The sequence below is a fragment of the Bombus impatiens genome, unplaced genomic scaffold (assembly GCF_000188095.3).
Source record: "Bombus impatiens unplaced genomic scaffold, BIMP_2.2 scf_0054, whole genome shotgun sequence".
Classification (NCBI taxonomy): Eukaryota; Metazoa; Arthropoda; class Insecta; order Hymenoptera; family Apidae; genus Bombus; species Bombus impatiens.
Genome location: NT_176473.1, coordinates 86171 through 105271, shown reverse-complemented (window position 1 = coordinate 105271; position 19101 = coordinate 86171). Strand labels below are relative to the sequence as shown.

Genomic DNA, 19101 nt, shown 5'->3' with positions numbered 1-19101 from the left:
CATTTATTTTGTCGTTCTCAATTTTCTTCGTTTCATTCTCACTTTGATTTTTCATTTATACCTCTTGCTGATTGCAGCTCTAATAACGCATATTAATTCCCCCGAGAGCCTGACGATGACCATAACACGGTAACGACAACGATGTTGATGAGAAGAGGCCGTGGTTTCACCCACCCACCCTGAACACCCATTGTTCTGTTTCCCGCCCAACCCCTTTTGGCCTTCCCCTTAAAGCGGCCTTCTGAAAGAGACACAATTACTTCACTTTAATACATACTTCCAAAACTGGTATTTAAGTAAGGATCATCCTTTGTCTATGTTATCTGTCTATGTATATGTGTATATAAAACTGTTCAGAATTCATTTGACACAAGTACAAATTTCGGGATTAACTTACCGCATTTAGGCGGGGCTTCTCAAACGCCATACATATTATGGAGTCGTTCATTAAGTTGTGGTGGGAATTGATCTGAAAATCGTTTCCAATTTTCCACACCAACTTGATTTTTGAACCCATGTAATATCTACAGAAGAACAGATTTCTCAATGTTGTACAATAACACAATTAATCAATTGAAAATAATTTAAGTTGTGATGATTTATTTTGATATACCTTCTGAAACATGTCCTTAAGATCTTCTCTAGGCGTCATCCAAGATGCAACAGCATCACAGAAAAAGATGAAGTCTTGTACAACTCCTGCAGGATTTACTGTAATCATCTGGCACATACCTCTGAATGCTGAATCCTTTTCTTCATTATCTCTTATGCTTCTCAAAGAGGTACACCTAATAAAGTATGTGTGCACATTATGTCGTGAATAATATTAATGATTTAAGAAGGTATATTTATCATAATTAAAGAATGTATGCTAAATATGATAGTGATATTTTTCTATAGTACACATCAGCTTTACTGGATAAAGCTATTGTTTGCCTGAACTATTATTGTAATGATAAATCTACCTTCTTTATAATTAAACTGTTTACATTTATAAGAGTATGATTATAGCAAAAAATGACAACTAGTCACTTGACATAATATTCATTCTCACAAGTTATGTAAGTTATACAGGAATAAATCATCTCCATTAATGTGGCAAAATTGTTAGTTTTGGTGAGACCAGTCCTATGTTTGGATTACCTAACGAACGTTACCCTTTTTTATTTTTATGTTTCTATTCTTCAATTTGTTGAACAATTTAGAATAAAAAATCCAAACTATTAATCTAAGAAAATAAAAAAATGTTATCTAATCTAACAAAGATAAGATAGAGCTCCTCTATCAGATGTTCTGTACTTTTGTATCTCTTTTTGAAAACATTTAGAAACCTTATCCAAGAATAATTTCTTCAACTCTATGCGAATCATTAAAATATTATTTTAATATGATCGGCATTGTATTAGTACAAGATTATTAATTAAGGTGTGGTTTACATTTGACAGCATCCCTTTAATTTTGAAGATTTTGATATTACAAAGCAAAGAGACATTAGCAGTAGTTGTGGTAGCAAGAATATAACTAGGATGTATTTCACAATATTGATGCTGAGTTAATTAACATGCAAAAGGACACTTTTGATTGGAACTACCTGTACACAGTGAAAAATATACTTTAAGAAAGAAAGAATATATGTTTCTAGATTTCAATGCAAGGCAATGATACACAGGCTAAAATATTACACAGATCTAAAAACGTGACAAATGTAAACCTACCCTAGACTCAAACTGCTTAAGAGCTGAACTATATAAGAGCCTATAACATACTTGCATGGTGGCAGTAAATCAAGGTAAATATACAAAGTAAATGTAAAAACTACTGCAAAAAACCATTGGGCAAGTTTAACATTATACTTAGAATAAACTGCACCCCTTTTTATCGAGAAATCATATAACGTATTTGTTTATAATATGGAAACAAAATCATGATGGGCTCTCTATATATGTATATTATATATGCTACAATATTCTTGCACAAAAGTTCTTAGCAGCCCCTGATGCAATGTTACTGAAGAGTCGGGAATAATATATAATAATAAAGTGCTAATAAAAATAGAAGGTAATATAATTAATAGAATATAATAATAAAGAAATTTACACACCACTGTCGGACAAACTGCTGTAACATGGGGGCGACGTCGTGGGGACACACATAACCTAGGCGACCGATCGTTATGGCTACGGTTTCATTTCATTTCGGTAAGTAGACAAGTGAAGTGTAGTGAAGTGACCGGAAACACAAACAATAAGACAAACTGATAGAGAACCAACGATCAACTCAGGCGAATATGTTGTCGTTTATAAACTCCAATTAATTTGTAATTAATCATTTAATCAATAATAATTAATTTAATATTAACAATTAATAGACAGTGGGAACAGAGGTGAACATATGAAATACCGACAATGAACATAGGCAATACCGTGCTATTGTAGCTGCTGAAACAATAATAAAAATTAGATAGCAGCGTGCGAGCCCATGATTTGTAAAAAACCGATATGAATATGATCTCTACCAATAAATGTTAATATAAACAAGTACAACCAAGAAACACAAAAATAAAAATTTTCCTCGTGAATTTAAAAGCCAATTTAAAGTACCATTGAAACAATATTTGGGGCTTAGATGCAAGCATAGTATATTGAATTGCAGTATATTTCTGCCATATGAAGCCTGCAGGCAATCGCACACCACTAAATCAGGTCCAATATACAAATACTAATAATTTAACCCGCTCATAAAACGTGCAAGCGTGGTCATATAAAACCACTCGAAGTCGTCAGTCTGTGTGGTTATTACCTTTAATAAAATTATTTACGGAAAATGCACCTAAACTTAAATGCCACCGAATGCTGAATCTAATGTGGGGACTTTCTCTGTATATTTGGGAGACTTCTCATTAAACAATCGTTGAATATCCTAATTGCATAAAAACCTTTATACAATATTTGTAATATACAGAACACGTGTACTGCAATGCCTTAAATGAAAAGTTTCCCCTCGTGTGCAGAGCATACTTCTAAGAAAAGGTATTACTTCTACGAGATATAGGTGAACAGTAATAACATAGTTGTATTTTTATGATATCCAAAAAAAAAAAAAAAAAAATAATGAAACTTTACTATACATTACCCTCTAACATTTAAAAGTATGCTCCATATACTAAGCTGTGTAGAAAAAACTATATATTTGAAAATATTATACACAGATACTCACCTGTATTTTCTAACAGCGTTTTCGGCGTATTCGGTCTGTTGATTATATCGATAAGCTGGGTCAAAATTAATGGAATATATGCACTTGTATCAGAACCTAAAAAAGAAAAAAGAAAATACATTCATATACATACTCTACCAGAGAGTTTTGTGATGCTTCAATAGATTACATCTTTAAAGCAGTTTACCGAGTTTTATAGCTATTTCACCGATAGTCCATGTTGCATTATTACATACAGATATAAACTCAGGATTTAAATTCTGTCCAAGTATAGGCATAAATTCCGCTATAAATAAAATTAACAAATGAACATACTGAACTCATATAAACATAATGAACGTTAATAAACGTAATAAACTTACTATGTAATTACATAACAAAAATACTCACGTATGCACGGTAGAACATGTTGGAAACAGGCCTTTGTAAGGTCCCCTAATAAGGCAAAACTGCTTTGTCTAACTTCAGGCATAACATCTTGCATACACTGATACAGCAGTTGCATTACATTACTGTTCATTACTAAGCGTTCCATATGACAATCCAACCCTTCTGCTAAGCCACTAAGAAGGTCTAATGCAACAATCATAAAATCTTTATCAGGGGCCTCAAATTGTTCTGGACTCTGTGTATTTGCTATGTGTTGATTTAGCGTCTGCTCTACGAGGGATACACACCGCCTATTAAAAAAAAAAATAAATAAATAAATAAATAAACATAAAGATTTAAATACACTATCAAATCTACAAAGATAGAGGTTAATGAAACCTACCTATACACGGGTTCGCAATAAGGAAGGAAACCAGATCGTAAAGCAGTCGCAATTGAAGAAAGGCATTCTAATAATGGGAAAAGGTCTTTGTCTTCATCTTTTAACACATTCCACTTATTAATAAGTGGTGGCATAAGAAGGTTAATGTAATCTGGTTTATTAAGATGATGTCCTACTGAATCAGCAAGTGTACCAATTGCATCGTACAATATTAAAAGATTTTTATGTTGATATTTGCCTGCATACATAAGAATGATTAGTAAAACAATAAGCGTTTGTCCAATGTAACGGTAGTGTAAGAGCATATTTACCAAAAGCAAAAACAAGCGTTTCAAGAATAAATCCAAGATAAGGGACTAGTTCTGTACATGCTTCCTCTTCTAACGTTGCAAAAGCAGAACATGCTGCTTCCTGGACACGTTTATTGCCATCAAGTACTCGTTTCAGTAATTCAGTCATTAAAGGTTTCAAATGTGTATCATGTGGTTGCGCACAAACCCAATGTGCGTAACGACTTAATGTCCAGCAAGTAATAGCGCGTACTAGTGCTTTTTTGTCGCTTAAGCAACTAATTAAATATGGAATTAATTCTGATAAATGTGGAATCATTCCACTCATACAACCTGCAATAGTATATTACTCATTAAATTACGATTTAAACCCATATAAAATGGTGTAATGTATCAATGATTGTTACGAAAAGAACCTTCTGCTATAGCTCCCAGTGCTAATATTCCAGACTCTTTGATTACCCAATCTTGATGGAAAAGCGTTTCTTTCAAAATTGGTACTAGAACTGGTAATAATTCTTCTCTAAATACGTTTGCCAACATATCTAAAGCAGCAGCAGAACATTTTCTTAAATTCCAGTCACTAAGTGACGTATCGTCATCACATCCATCTTCAGCATCTGTGTCTTCTTCATCACAACCTCCGTTTTCGTTTGAGTGCTTGTTCATATTACCATGATGTGAATGGTGTGTTTTTGACTTTGGAAATCTTGGTCTGATATCTTCTTCTCTATCTGGGATCATTTCATCTTCTTCCACATCCCCCTTTAGAAGTATTATATCAATGTCTGAGTATTTCATACCCCTTACCTATGAAATTGTAATGCATTATAAATTTATCAGTTTTCCGTGACATTTGCTTTAAAACTCACTTTATTTTGTGATTACCTACCAATACAGGTACTAAACGAGGTAAATGTGGTGCAAGTGCTTCTTTACATATTGGTTGCTCAGCTAATGAAAGCCAAAATTCACAAGCTTCTAAAGCGACTCCCTCATCAAGATCTTGCGTCCTCATTAACATATATTCTATTATGTTATGCATATGTGGTATTAATCTATCCATTCGAACTTCAAGCAACATAACCAGAGCCCTATAAAACCATAAATATGATATCATACAAGATATTGTATATATCTTATATCTTATATCAATATAAAAAAAGAAAGAACGCAATTATACCTGCATACGTTCTTTCTGACTTCTGGATCATCATCATTAGCTAAATGGAAGAGATTTTCCAGGAAGCTATCTATATGAATCATCAAAGCCTGTGTACGATTAACAATAAACTGATTAACACAGGCAGTAGCATGTGATCTAATTTTAGGGCTTGAATGTCTAAAAAATTGCAGGAACTTTGGGATTAAAACATTTAATGGTCGATTAAGTGCATCAGAATCTAAAATTTCTGCAGAATCTTCACAGATCTTTTGAAGAGCACCAAATGCACCCTCACAAACATTATAGTCTTGTGAGTCTAACATTTGACAAAGTGCAGGTAACAATTCCGGCCATCTAGTTAATTCACCTATTAGAAACAAGATTTAGTAATTTTCTGAAGCTATTTGATAGTTATTTCTACTAAATAATAACTATACCTTTGGATGCAATGGTAGTTATTAAAATACCAACAGTTGCACGAATCAGAGGTGATGAATCTCCAACTGCAGATAAACATTCTTGTTTGATGAAATTTGTAACCTCTGGTAAAAACTTATAAAAATGAGCTTTAACGTTATTTTTCAAAATCAGTCCACTTAAAGACCTCGTAGGTTCATCTTAAAAAGGAAAAACAATTGAATTAAAAAACCTATCTTTACAGATAAAAATTATTAAAGGTTACATCAAAAGTTATATTTGAAATACGTACCCTCTGATGTGAGTTTTGTTAAAACAAAAATAAGGTAATTGTTGAAGTCTGGAAATTTGTTTAATTCTTCCAATTTCTAAGAAATATTGATAAGAAAAAGTTCTAAGAATAAGTGTGCATCAAAGTATAACAATTGATCAATTTTTATTAAAATAAAAAGGAATTGCATATTTGTATAATTATCGTTTGTTGTAATACTATTACTATTACATAATAAATGTGAATAGATATTCTATTTACATTCAATACATTAACACAGAAAATAAATTGCAACATACCACACAAAATATATCACAAATTTTCTATTATATGAATGAACAAATTTATTATAAATATATAAAACTGTTTCAATTATAAAATCTTTGCTCAAAATTTTGATTACATATAAATGCATACATACATATATATGTACATAATATAGTACGAAAAATGTGTAAAAAAATCCAAGTTTAAGTTTAAGTTCTGTTAACTTAACATTTATTGCCAGCTGCAATTCCCAACAGATACATTTCATTAACATCCGTTTGTGTATGTCATTTCCAGTCTGTTTAATTAATATTATGGCCGAAACTATATACAAGATTTATCGATTACGGCGTCAAGAAAACAAACTCGTCACCGACAGTAACGGCATTTCCGACGCGCCCCGCGACAGATATCATGTATCGTTAACATATTTCTTGGCGCTTGAGTATAACTCACGTGTTATTCGAGAAAAACTTATCAACTTATGTCGACCTACTCTTACCGAGTCTAATATTAATAGCAGAATGATTTCCTAAAAAGTAATGTGAACGACTACGAAATGGCTTTCCCGATCATAAAAAATCATATTAGTTACAACAAGGTGTCTCAACAGCTTTTCAATCGAACCGTAGACGACAAAAAAGGGGATTCGTGACAGGCTGCGCAAAAGCGCGCCGAACATTTACCCATCTTACATCAAATAGAATATTTCGATAGCCTTGATATCTGTTGAGACTCCTTTCTACGTCTTTTTAATGAAATTTCCAACGCTATTTAAAAGGAGCAGAAAATTTTATCGCGACGAAAAGTACGCCCCTTAATTGACCTAGCCGCTTCACTTCGTTACCGCGTCGCGGGTGTACTCACCGGGAACAAAAATCTCTGGGACAAATTTTTTTTCCAAAGCACTAAACGAATTTTGATCAAATATGAAAGGATACTTCTTGTACAGCTCGTTGAGTAGCCGTATCCGGGCTTTGAGACTCCTTGAGGAGCGTCAAGATTTGCCGAAGTCCTTCCTCTTGCGGTTGCCACGCCATTTTCATCGTGTTTTTCAACAGCACCACTGAACGCAGCCAGCCTTCTCTGACCTCACAGATAAACGGAAGCTCCCCACGGTTGCCCCCACCATCACGCCACGAAAGCATTAAGATACCGGCCTGTCACACCAGAATTCTTTAGTTAATTTTCTCTAGGTTGTACTGTCAGGCCCGCGATTAATTGTTCAGGATAATTAGGTGGATATTTAACATCGTTTCGTAACGATATTCCATTTTCGGTTAATTCATCCAGATAGACAATTGAACGTTTTTGGTACTTAGCAGACGAGCTCTTCCGGCGACAGCAGTGACATCGATCGGCCTCCTGTTTCGATTTGTATTAAGCTATGCAACGTTTTTCAAATTTAACGTTATTCCGTGGGATGTATGATGTTGGCCGTTAATGATTTAAAAGATTGAAATCGTTAATGGTACGAGGTATTTGTTTCTTAAGCAAATCTTGAAAGAATTAAGAATTAGGAATAATTACACTACTGTTTAGCGGCTGAATTTCAAATGTAGAAAGACACGCTATTTATGGTAGCGTGTATTTTAATGATCTGTTGTGTTTAATTGATCAATTATAATGAAACAATATGTTTACTTATTCTATGATATATTTTGAAGTAAACATATAGGAGAAAAAACAAAAACTATAGCAAAGCATTTATTAAATTTTATCATGTATACATATATATTCTTGTAATTTCATTCGTTTATTAAAATTTGTGGGATATATACCATAGAAAAGCGAAATGCTTATAGAAATCATTAATTTATCGACATATTTATGCATATTGGATTTGCGATCTCGGTCTCCAGATTTCAATTCCTTCTGTACCAGAAACTGCGAGGACGTCATTTAAATAATCCGTCTACAAGATAAAAAAAATTAAATTTATATAATTAAAGTTCATAAAAATCTTTATTTTGAGCTACTCACACTAGCTATTTCACCATAACTAGACTTTAAGGTAGTGAGATGTTGTGGAGGATCAGTAGGACTGGAAATTCGAACCGTTTGGTCCATAGAACTCGTAATCAAACATCCAGGTGTAGAATGAACACCATTGATACCTTTCTTATGTTCGGTGGTGTAACATTTGACACGTTTAAAATCATTTCTTGGATCAAGTACATGCAGTTTTGCACTACCATCTCCTACATAAATCATGTCCCGTTGCATGCACATACTCATAGGAAATGATTCCTGGGAAATCTAGAAAGCATTCCTTTTGAATTATGCAAATCTTGACTATGTTTTTGTAGAACATTTTATCTTTTTATTCTTTAACATTTTTACCGTGACATTTTTCATAATTCTCCCTGCTCTTTGATCCCATATAGACACTGTCCTGTCCTCACTAGCCGATAGAATAAAGTGAGAACTCATAGCCAGTTTAATGACTGCTCTTTTATGTGGTTGGTAATTTATAATGGGTTTGCATAATCTTGAATCAAACACTAATATAGTTTTACAAAATGATCCTGTAGCAAAAAGACCTAACTCTGGGCATGATGCAACACACAATAAAGCACCTCCGACGATCCTAAAAAATTAATAACGTTTCTATAGGAAATTCTATTTTATGAAAATGATGCAGTATTTTGCGCAGTCACTTCTGGCAGAGCGAGTGAAAGCAGAGTCTTTTACTTGATAGCATTTTTCAAAATACCTTAAAAAAGTTATGTTTGCAATTTAACACTATTTTTGTTGAATGTACATTAACGTCTAACTATCTCTTATGAACAAAGATATTCGTGCCTTCCTCGCTCGGCCTTCCCATAACAAGAGCAGCGAAAATGACCAGCTTGGTTTTCATGTACATCTCATAAGTTTTGAAGTGAGCAAGACCGGTGCTAGTAAGCGTCCATGCTTTGACACTTTGATCCCAGCTGCAACTATAGACTGTATTATCTATTGCTGCTAGATCCCAAATCCATCCATTATGAGCAAAGTCTATACTCGTGTAACTTTCTCTCTCGTTTTCTTTTGTAGAAAGCTTCCAACATACTAAGGATCGATCTCTAGCTCCTGATATACAAATATTTCCACCCTGTGTACACATATTAATGTATTGTAAAATTATAAAGGCATAACATTGAATGAATATTATAAAATATTATACTAGCCTGCATTAATAACAAGCCATCGATAGTACTGTATTGTACATTATTAAGTGATAACTTCTCCATAGTGACATTTTCTTTTCTCCATAATGATGTTTGTTTTTCTAATGCAACACATGATAACTTCCAAAACAGTTCATCATCTTCAACTTAAAAAAAAAATATAGTTTCAATGAGGAAGATATAAATGATTGTCAGCAAACATTATTAATATGTAAGAGAATACATTTTAAGTAGAAAGTTAAATGCAATGTTGTTAAATATTAATATAGCTTTTTATAAATTTTTGTAAATCATATTTTTCCATGTTAACCAAAATATGATTACTTGCAAACCAGTCTCATTATAAAATGTAGTATGTGAAAATTTGATTTTAAGTTAATGTTTTTTATCGTGAAAAACGTAAACTAAAACTAATTATTGGATACAGTAATAGATGGTGTTTTATTTATTTACAGAATGATTGGTTGTGCAAGGCGCAAGGTGCTATCAATTTGAGCTAACCAGGAGGCAAGACTGGATAACCAGTATCTGGCCAAATCTTAGTAATCCTCACTTTCCACAGTGAGTTGTCATTTAAAATTTGATGAAATTGTTTGCACACTAAACTCAAGCCATGTACTAATGTAGATGCATCTAGGAAGGAACAGATGTGAAGAAATATCTGAAATATAACAACGAAAATATATTAATTACTATTAGAAAATACACATACTTTCTACTGAGGACCCATTTAAATGTAGTTTTATGTTCGTACATAACATCACAGTCGGATTTTTAAATATGCTGTGCAAAGTATTTAAAAATGGTATTTAAAAATGGCGTCCACGATTTACTAATGTTTCGATAAAATTTTTCAACGTTCCATTTATTTTTTAAAGTAGTTCGTTACAGATCGCTGCTAAACGAGTTTATTCAGCTTTCTACGGTTGCTTGATGTATATCTCTCCCATCATGTTTATTTACGATATTTAAATGTATTTAAATAACACCCATTTCATTGTTTGTAAACAGTCGATATACATAGCATATAATATTCTTTACAAGTTATTGTATTATATTAATCAAACATATTGGCTAAAATATATTCAAACAACTGTTACTCTATAAATATTATTAAAAAAATAAAAATTTTTTCAATTATTTCAAATAATACTAACTTTTAACGTATATACATATGCTTTTTAGAATACACATTTCTTTGATTAATCAAAAGTACGTACGTATAATATTTATATTTTATGTATAATATTTATCTATACAAACCTCGACTGGAAGATCTGATAGAGATAATTGGGGGTTCGTTTGATCGGTATCAATTCGAGTACAACTCTCGTTTTCATCGCACATTTTAGTCTAGAAAAGCCAGTGTTGAACGTTACGTTTTTAAACAATATCATTCGATATACTGTTAAACGTTCTAGCGATTCAGCTCGTAATAACAAAAAATAAACGTAATGGTTGCTTTTTACTGACGTTATTATTTACCGTTTTGGTCTCGTGCGCGACACAGCCTTGAATGCGCATGACTCACTTATCACCTCCATTTTCATTCATTTCACAACTATCTCTCAAGAGCAGGGCTGACAACATATATTCGAAGTTTAAATTACTTTTACGTTGATTTTATTATACTTACAAATTATTACAAATCGCTATATATAAAATTTCACAACGTTTACATATCGTTTCCACATATTTCATATAAAAGAAGTATTTCTCTGAATTAACATAATATTTATTAACAATCAATTGACAATCATTAAATTTTAAAATACAATTGTAAACATTCGTTTTTACTTGTTTGAAAAAATATATCAATTCTTATATATTATAAACAATTATGATGCATAAATATAATGATTTTTCTTCACGAAAATATAATTCGAAACCAGTCGAATATATGTACATGTATAACAAACATATCATAAGTACATATATGGCAATTGGGAGGCAATACTTGAAATAAAACAAATTGGTTATTTATATACTTTTTATATCTAATTTTTTTAAGATTCATTTGTACAGTTGCTTTGTATTATTCATTTGTCTATATCTTTTAATTTATAAATGCAGGCACATGTACAATTATAAAAATATCTTTATAAATGTAAATTTATATGCTCTATTGTTTTCTTTGTTCAAAGCTACACTGATAAAAAGAATTATTGTTACACTTTTATATATGCATAAATCAATTAAATACATGTCTCAATGAATGTATTATTATAATAAGTATCATTCTGTATATACAGCATATGAAAATAGATATAAGATATCACATTGACAATATCAATTTTCAATTTACACACAATCATCATGCATTTCAAAGTAATTTGTAAAGTTAATTGTTATAAATGAAAATATTGCACCACTTGCAGATCCTATTTGCATAATTACACCTGCTTTAAAGAGTATATTGGGCAATACTGTAGTTCTAAATACTGATACAATGATTAATTTTAAATAAGAAGTAAGTCCTATCAAAATCACCCATGATATAATAACTAGAAAAATGCCAAGTTTTGTTGCTTGTAATGGTGGAGATGGAGACATTAATGCTAAATATGTAACAAAACTCCCAACGATTAAACATATTACAGATAAGAAATTAATAACTTTTACATTTGATACCTTTAACCAGAATGCTAATAAACACACAAACGGATTTGCAAATTGAGCAAAAGTGATTGATAATTTGTATGCTATACTTCCATAAGGTAAACAAGAGTAAGATTGTATGCTAGGGAAGAAACCATTACTCAAAAAGCAAAAAATACCAAGCAATGTAAATAAATAATTTTGTGTTTGTTTAGTTAGAAGCCTGTCATTATTTATCAAATAATGGTCCACTTTTTGTGTGCCATTAAGATAATGATCATGAGAAACATTTGCTTGTTTCTCATTTAATACTATGCTGCTAGTATTATGAAATTGTTTTGTGTTTTGAACATCCAAAAAATATTCTAAAATAGCAAAAGCAGTTAAAGATAGAAATAAAATAACAGAAATGAAAAGAAAATACACATTTGGGGGAAAATATAGATCAAACGAATGTGGAGATTCTATGTTACTATTATTCTTAAAAATTGCACATTCTAAAGTATCTCCAATTCCCTGGATTAAAGCAATAACACTTGGTAGTACACCACTTAATCCTTCTCCTATAAAGTAGGATGTTAAACATCTTTCATTAAAATTTCGAAAATATGGCATAAATAATACAGAACTAAAGCAACCTACTAGGGCATTGAAAAATGTTAGAACATATAGTACCAAACAGTATTCATCACCAGCAATAATTATTTTCTCTGAATAAAAGAAGCTTAGAAGTCCCATTGCCGAAGTTCCTGATACCAATAAACATAGTATCAACCAAGGTTCATTTAGTTTACATTGAAAGTATTGCAAGATTGCATAAAGTAAAGGTCCAAAATTTGCAGCTTGTATTGCTAACACTAGATAAGCTGGTAATGTCCAACCTTCAGGAGAAGTAGCGATAAGCACTGGTATTTGAATAAATATCCCATTGATACCAATCCAAGCAGATATGCCGAATAATATTATAAGAAAATGCACGATATAAGTTTCTTTATAGCATCTATTTGAGACTTGTGCAATATCTGTCATTTTGCCATTTACTGTAAGAAAAGCAAATTTTTATATATTCCTGTATAACATTCCTGCATAATGAACAAAACATTAATAATTTAGTAGTATTAACCATCATATAATACTTTTTCATAATATTTCCTTAATATTCTCACCTAATTCTTCAAATATAACAACTGAAATAAGATATTTTCACTAAGAATCTCACTTTATATTATATATGATTATAAAACTATTATAAAAAGTACCAGATTGTTAATCAAGATTGTACAGCATTGGATATATTCATGTCAGGGAAACTGATATGATGAAGTCATGAGATGTCTGGTTTCAGGTCTTTCTTAATCCATACAATAAAATTTATCAGATAAAATATAAAATTTGAACAATCATACCTCTTTCAATTGACTTAATGATAATCAAACATTCTATGAAGTATATTTTAATATTCGAGATTATTAGATCATATATCATCATAAAATTAGACATTGTACATTTTTGTAGTAAAATCAATGGTAAATATAGCATTCATTGTGACATGTTTTTATATAGACAAATATATTATAATAAATATATTATAATTGTACATTCTATGTACAAAACAATTTTGTTTAAATATACAGAGCTATATTTTAAGTACATTTATGTCTTGTACATTTATGCGAATCAAGGTCAGAATGGAGATAAAAATTCATTTTAGCTATTTGTCTTAAATCATTTGTTTCATAAAAATTCATCTCTTTGATATTTTACAGCTTAGAGTATAAGCAGGTTTAATACTAGTAATCTATAAAATCAACTTTGGAATTGCAATTGTGTTTAAGATCAAAATTATAAAATCTGAACTAATTCCTACTTGTGTAAATCAACTAGTTCCACCCCCTAGATTTATAAGACTAAAAAATGATAAGACCCTGCTCTTTCATGTATATGTATCATAAGTAACAAGAGCTAAGAAATATATTTTGTTTTCTTAATTAATTTTATACCATTTTCTCTAACAAAATTATTTATATTAAACGTCAATGTACTGAAGTCATTGAACATGGTGAATAAGAATGGAATAGTTTTGCATGATTAACTAAAACAAATGTTATTATTGCTCCTACTAATGATCCAACTTGAGTTGCAACACCAGTATAATATAGACCCCTACCAGGATCAGGTCTAAATAATGTTGTGATACCCAATTTTATAAATCCTATTAAACCACTAATTAATATCCAAGATAGGACTACTAGAAATTCACCCACCCAACTATATTGCAGAGGTGGTGTAGGTGATTCGATAGCTAAGAAACAAACAAAACCAGAAAGTGCTATAAGAATAACCATCAGACCAGATAGGAAACTCACTTTTGGCATTTTAATAACAAAACCTAGACACATTGCCAATGGACCAGCCATCGATGACAATGTAACAGTTAAATGATACGCAACATTTCCATATGGTAAACAGGAATATGATTGAATACTTGGTAATGTACCATTACCTAAGAAACAAACCACTGCCATCATAATTAATAAATATGAATATACTTCCTTAGACATTGTCCAACCAGAATTGGTTTTATAACTAGGAGGTGCTCTTGTATCTGTTGGCAATGTTTCCATGCTTGCTGGATGTTTCACACGCTCTCCAATGGCAATAGACAAATTGTTCAGTCCCAAGAAAGCCAAGTAACACAAAAACAACAAAGTACCAATAAAAATAAAGAAAGTCTGACTTGAAAATCGGGGTTCTGGATAATAAGGTGTGAGTTCTATATGAGTAGACTCAGCTTTAGTATTATTTAAACATTCTGGGTTTCCACCAACACCTTGGATTAATGCCACTACACTCGGCACAAATCCGCTAAGTCCTTCTCCTACAAGATAGGATACTAAATAAATTTCTCTATAGTTCCTCATGTATGGCATGAAAAGAACTGAACTGGTACATCCAACAATTGCAGTTACAAACATCAATGACAGCAAAGCAGTGGAATGCTCATTGCCAAATATTATCGTTGTTTTATTATATACAAAAGCTAATATAATAGTAGATAGTGCTCCTGCTGCTAGGAGGACGTAGGTAATGTATTTATCACATGCCCATTTACTATATCTAAAACAGAAAAATAATATATATATATATACATATATTTAGTGAGCTGTAATATTCATATATTATAAACTGAAAATATTATTTTTAACATATACATACTTTATATATAACGTATACAGTATTGGTCCCAAGTTGGCAAATTGTACTAGCATAACCATATGAGCTGGAAGACTCCATCCTTCTGGAGCATTGTTCACAAGAAGTGGTAGTTGAACATATATACCATTCACACCAATCCATGCACCAAGCCCAAACATCAGTGCAAGCAGATCAACTAACAACCTTCTGTTACTTAATTTTTGGCTCAACATGTTCTGTGTTTTGTCATTCATCAACAGTGGGTCTAAATAGGTCAAATGACCTTGCTGATGAATTTTTTGCTCTTGCACTGCCGTTTTTAGTCCGTTTTTTTAAAATTAGTTAATTTTTTTATAGAAAATGTGCATACGCAGCATATGGGAGTAGAACTGTTCTTTCTTATGTTCAAAATTTTACAATTGCAAAATATAACCTCTAGAAAGATCTTATTTTTATCTTATTAATGACAAGTATGAGAAAAATAATTCATTCGATGTATTAGTTGATAATGACTTTAGAAGACACTTTTATTTAATACTATTTCGGTATTGAGGCAGGCAACTCGTTGTATTACGACGATCTTCACATCCAAAGAGATTTTCTTGTAAAATAAAAATTTTTTAAAATTAGGTAACAAATTTTTAAAGTCATGAAAGATCACTTGAACGTCATCACAGAACACATTTTTTTCAACACATTTTTCTTCTTTTTTCTTGTGGAAAACATAACCTTAAAATAACAAACAAACGTTACAGCCACGACGACAGGAACTGAATGAATTCGGTGTTCGCAAAGTGCGCATGTATGTATATAGTTACTTTTAACTTTTCTGCGACTGCGTGTAGAAAATTGTTGGAAAAAATTAATGATCCAAAGATGGTAGCGATTATAATATGATAAAATTGTGATACGATAATCTGTATATCGCCACGGCCGCAATACGACTATAGTCTTTGTTGATTAATGATTGACTTTAATAATTATATAATAAATAATTATGCACTTTCACTACCATAGTTATGGATAAATTGTTAGATATACAGTATAATTTAAAAATGGTATCAGTTCTCACATTTTTTTTTAACTATGTTCCGTTGACTTTGATAACTCGCATTAATGAATAATAATTAAAACCCTCCTGATGGTTTCTGTGGGCGGGAGGGAGGCACTTAGGGAGGGAGGCTGTAATAGCGCAGAGTTTGTTTCTTAAAAAGATGGCCAAATTCATTTTTTGAACTTTTTCCCAGAAATTGTGCAGTTCATGGTACAATATGTCTGTTTCTGATTTGGTTCAGTCATGGAATGTAATTGGTTTTGGTTGGAACATTTTTATTGATATCTTCTACTATATTATTTTTACGAAAATTGATATCATCCTAAATTGTCTAATATAGAATGCGAACGGACGAAGTACAAGAGAACGTAAGTTTTTTAAAGCAAAAAGCAAGTAACTATAGATGTTCATGCAATTGTATAATATTAGTAGTTTGTAAGACTGTTTATCATAAAGATTAATACTTAAATCGTAGATGGAGAGGTTGAACGAAATAAATACCACCATCAGTTGAATATAGCAAGAACTTTATAAAAGACGAGGCAGACTCACAGATGGTTTAAGTACATTAGTATATGTCTCAAAACTCTGAGAAACGTATGACGGTTTTGCATTCGCATTTTTTTTATTCTTTTTTTCTTTTTTTTTGTATCTTTTTTCTCTCAAATAGATCACACGCATGAAAAAGGTTGTTGCGTAAAGAGGTGTGTTTACATCGTGCGTAAAAAGTACGAACATACATCAATCGAAAAAGAGTCGTTAGACAAGGATAAAAGCTGAAAAAGGAAACGCTCGACTAGATCGTTCGATGAACTCTCTCGAGTCGCCGTGTTACGGAATATCGCCAAAAATTAATATTTAAGGTGTTTTTTTTTTTTCTTTCTGTGCAATTATAACGACCGAAAGTTTCTGACGTTATCGTAAAAAACACAAGTGCAAACGGTCGTTGATTGTTTTGCAAGTCATTTGCCATTTATCACTTGTCAATTATTATCTTATTTTTAAACAAGTACTTTTCTTTGTTTACCATTAAAATTATTACAGGGGGAAAATACGACAAGGTTTGACGCAGACGAGCGACTTTTATCGTTGCGATCTCGCTGTAATCGCATGTCTTTCTTTGTTTTTTCAGTTAAAAACAACGCAGACAGATATACGATCGCAGCGATATCGCAACGACAAAAGTCGCTCGTTTTGCACCGGGCCTAACGACGCGAGGATAACAGTGCGAAAAGTATCGGCACGTAACACGAAGGAGAGAGTTTCGTCGTTAAGAAAAAACGTGACGTTCGCTCCCGTTGAAGGAGCACCAGGAAAAATATATCGTTCAACTTACTGTAAGAAAAATTATTTCGAGTAAAGTAACTCGCATCGCAGGCGATCGTAGTTCGTGAACTAACATGTGAGCGGTCCTTTCCGCGAAAACGAACTAGGGAATTGATATTGTTTTATGGCGTCATCATCCGTCAGCGCGCTACGATGTTCTGACATGTAACTGCAAGGTTCCGTTCACATAGAAGATTAAGAAGTGTATGAAAAATCGGCTTTTTGGTGTTTCGATCAGAAATTTTGTCTATCATTCACCATCGTTCGTCAATCGGGTTATGGAGCGTTCTTTCAATGATACGGAAAAATATCGTTTTATAGACTTCGACAGAAAAGAGAAGGAAAGATAGTCAGCAGAGTGTTTTAACATAAAAGGTAAAAAGTTCTAGGAAAACTAAACAAAGTTTAGGAAATGAAGCGACAATTTGAAGGAAAGGGCATCGCGAGGTATATGTTCGCGTATCTCGTAAATAGTCATCAGGTCCCAGTCATAATAAGTTCTACGAATTCTGCAGGATTTTTAACGATAGATATGTGCTGCCTGTTACACACTTCATATTTCATATCTGGTTTTTAAGGAAAACCGATAACCTGGAAACAGGTACGATATTAACGTTCTACCCCCAACCCTCGGCTCTGTTGAAAAGAGTTACAGACTCGGAATATCGATGGACAAAAATTAATTATGCGACATTGGAGCGGGGAAGAGCAATATTGGTTCAGGTTCGGAGAGCGAACGGATAAGAGGCTGATGTCCGATATTTACATAGCCCGAACAAAAGCTTATGGGACCATCCTTTTATTCGGTTCCATCGCTTAAGATCTCCCAATCTCCGTGATTTTCATTCTAAACTAAAATTTCAAAAGTTTCAAAAAATCTGCATGAATAATCCACAACGATCTTTTCAGAACGCATGATCGATCTTTCCACTTGTTTTTCAACGATGGATCGCTCAGCAACACGCGTCGATCTCCATAAAAAGGGTCAATTGATCCACGCTGACGCAAAAGCATAGGAGACGCGAAACGACCTCTCTTTAACCGAAGGAAGAAATTGCAGATAATAAGAGATAAGAAAAAACGTATAAGATGGTTGGAAGATACGGTAATAAGAGATGGAATCAAGGAAATTGAAAGAAGAGGGAGAGAGAGAGAGAGAGAGAGGGAGAGAGAGAGAGAGAGAGAGAGAGAGAGAAACGAGGCTCCTTGACCCAACTGATATGCCGACATGCCGATGATAAATTCCGAGCGTGTCTACTATATCGTAGTGTATAGTTATGCGTATGTAATTCCGCTTGGTGTTCTGCGTTTCTCTGGCCCGCATCCGACTCTCGCGAGAGTGAGTTTAATTGACTGA

At 32.4% G+C, this 19101-nt stretch overlaps 4 protein-coding genes across 5 annotated transcripts; all 4 read right to left on the bottom strand.

The window, feature by feature from the left end:
- Positions 1–42: 42 nt before the first annotated feature.
- LOC100745326 (transportin-1) lies at positions 43–7662 on the bottom strand. 2 transcript variants are annotated; one of them, XM_003485381.4, is made up of 15 exons: positions 7340–7655; positions 6153–6228; positions 5881–6060; positions 5462–5810; positions 5171–5372; positions 4695–5088; positions 4300–4611; positions 3989–4226; positions 3607–3896; positions 3404–3502; positions 3217–3312; positions 2102–2177; positions 614–788; positions 398–524; positions 43–241 (listed from the first exon to the last, which is right to left on the bottom strand). In XM_003485381.4, the coding sequence occupies exons 1-14, from the start codon at positions 7544–7546 to the stop codon at positions 417–419; spliced, it is 2802 nt and encodes a 933-aa protein (XP_003485429.3). In that variant the 5' UTR covers positions 7547–7655; the 3' UTR covers positions 43–241; positions 398–416. The 2 variants fall into 2 exon arrangements, with proteins under 2 accessions (XP_003485429.3, XP_024227932.2); XM_024372164.2 differs by lacking the exons at positions 43–241; positions 398–524; positions 2102–2177 and having other exon boundaries at positions 636–788; positions 7340–7662.
- Positions 7663–8091: 429 nt separating this feature from the next.
- On the bottom strand, positions 8092–11193 carry LOC100745079 (F-box/WD repeat-containing protein 9). The gene is made up of 8 exons (XM_024372180.2): positions 11057–11193; positions 10835–10924; positions 10073–10232; positions 9572–9717; positions 9266–9495; positions 8742–8988; positions 8382–8657; positions 8092–8313 (listed from the first exon to the last, which is right to left on the bottom strand). Exons 1-8 carry the CDS (start codon positions 11093–11095, stop codon positions 8227–8229), a joined length of 1275 nt encoding a protein of 424 aa, XP_024227948.1. The 5' UTR covers positions 11096–11193; the 3' UTR covers positions 8092–8226.
- Positions 11194–11547: 354 nt separating this feature from the next.
- On the bottom strand, positions 11548–13276 carry LOC105681847 (solute carrier family 52, riboflavin transporter, member 3-A-like). Its single transcript, XM_012393271.3, has one exon. It carries the CDS (start codon positions 13196–13198, stop codon positions 11873–11875), a length of 1326 nt encoding a protein of 441 aa, XP_012248694.1. The 5' UTR covers positions 13199–13276; the 3' UTR covers positions 11548–11872.
- A 704-nt stretch (positions 13277–13980) lies between these two features.
- Positions 13981–16326, bottom strand: LOC100745201 (solute carrier family 52, riboflavin transporter, member 3-A-like). The gene is made up of 3 exons (XM_033324642.1): positions 16183–16326; positions 15386–16093; positions 13981–15286 (listed from the first exon to the last, which is right to left on the bottom strand). The coding sequence occupies exons 2-3, from the start codon at positions 15616–15618 to the stop codon at positions 14203–14205; spliced, it is 1317 nt and encodes a 438-aa protein (XP_033180533.1). The 5' UTR covers positions 15619–16093; positions 16183–16326; the 3' UTR covers positions 13981–14202.
- Positions 16327–19101: the final 2775 nt, after the last annotated feature.

Excerpts from the sequence above, each read along its gene's own strand:
- LOC100745326 (XM_003485381.4), bottom strand. The coding sequence starts at position 7,546 with ATGCTTTCGTGGCGTGATGGTGGGGGCAACCGTGGGGAGCTTCCGTTT. Across the intron at positions 6,229-7,339 it reads CTCAACGAGCTGTACAAGAA|AAATTGGAAGAATTAAACAA; the intron begins GTATCCTTTCAT and ends AATATTTCTTAG. Across the intron at positions 5,811-5,880 it reads AACTACCATTGCATCCAAAG|GTGAATTAACTAGATGGCCG; the intron begins GTATAGTTATTA and ends TGTTTCTAATAG.
- LOC100745079 (XM_024372180.2), bottom strand. The coding sequence starts at position 11,095 with ATGCGCATTCAAGGCTGTGTCGCGCACGAGACCAAAACG. Across the intron at positions 9,496-9,571 it reads ATGGCTTGTTATTAATGCAG|GGTGGAAATATTTGTATATC; the intron begins GCTAGTATAATA and ends ATGTGTACACAG. Across the intron at positions 8,658-8,741 it reads GAATTATGAAAAATGTCACG|ATTTCCCAGGAATCATTTCC; the intron begins GTAAAAATGTTA and ends AATGCTTTCTAG.
- LOC105681847 (XM_012393271.3), bottom strand. The coding sequence starts at position 13,198 with ATGACAGATATTGCACAAGTCTCAAATAGATGCTATAAAGAAACTTAT.
- LOC100745201 (XM_033324642.1), bottom strand. The coding sequence starts at position 15,618 with ATGAATGACAAAACACAGAACATGTTGAGCCAAAAATTAAGTAACAGA. Across the intron at positions 15,287-15,385 it reads CTGTATACGTTATATATAAA|ATATAGTAAATGGGCATGTG; the intron begins GTATGTATATGT and ends TTTCTGTTTTAG.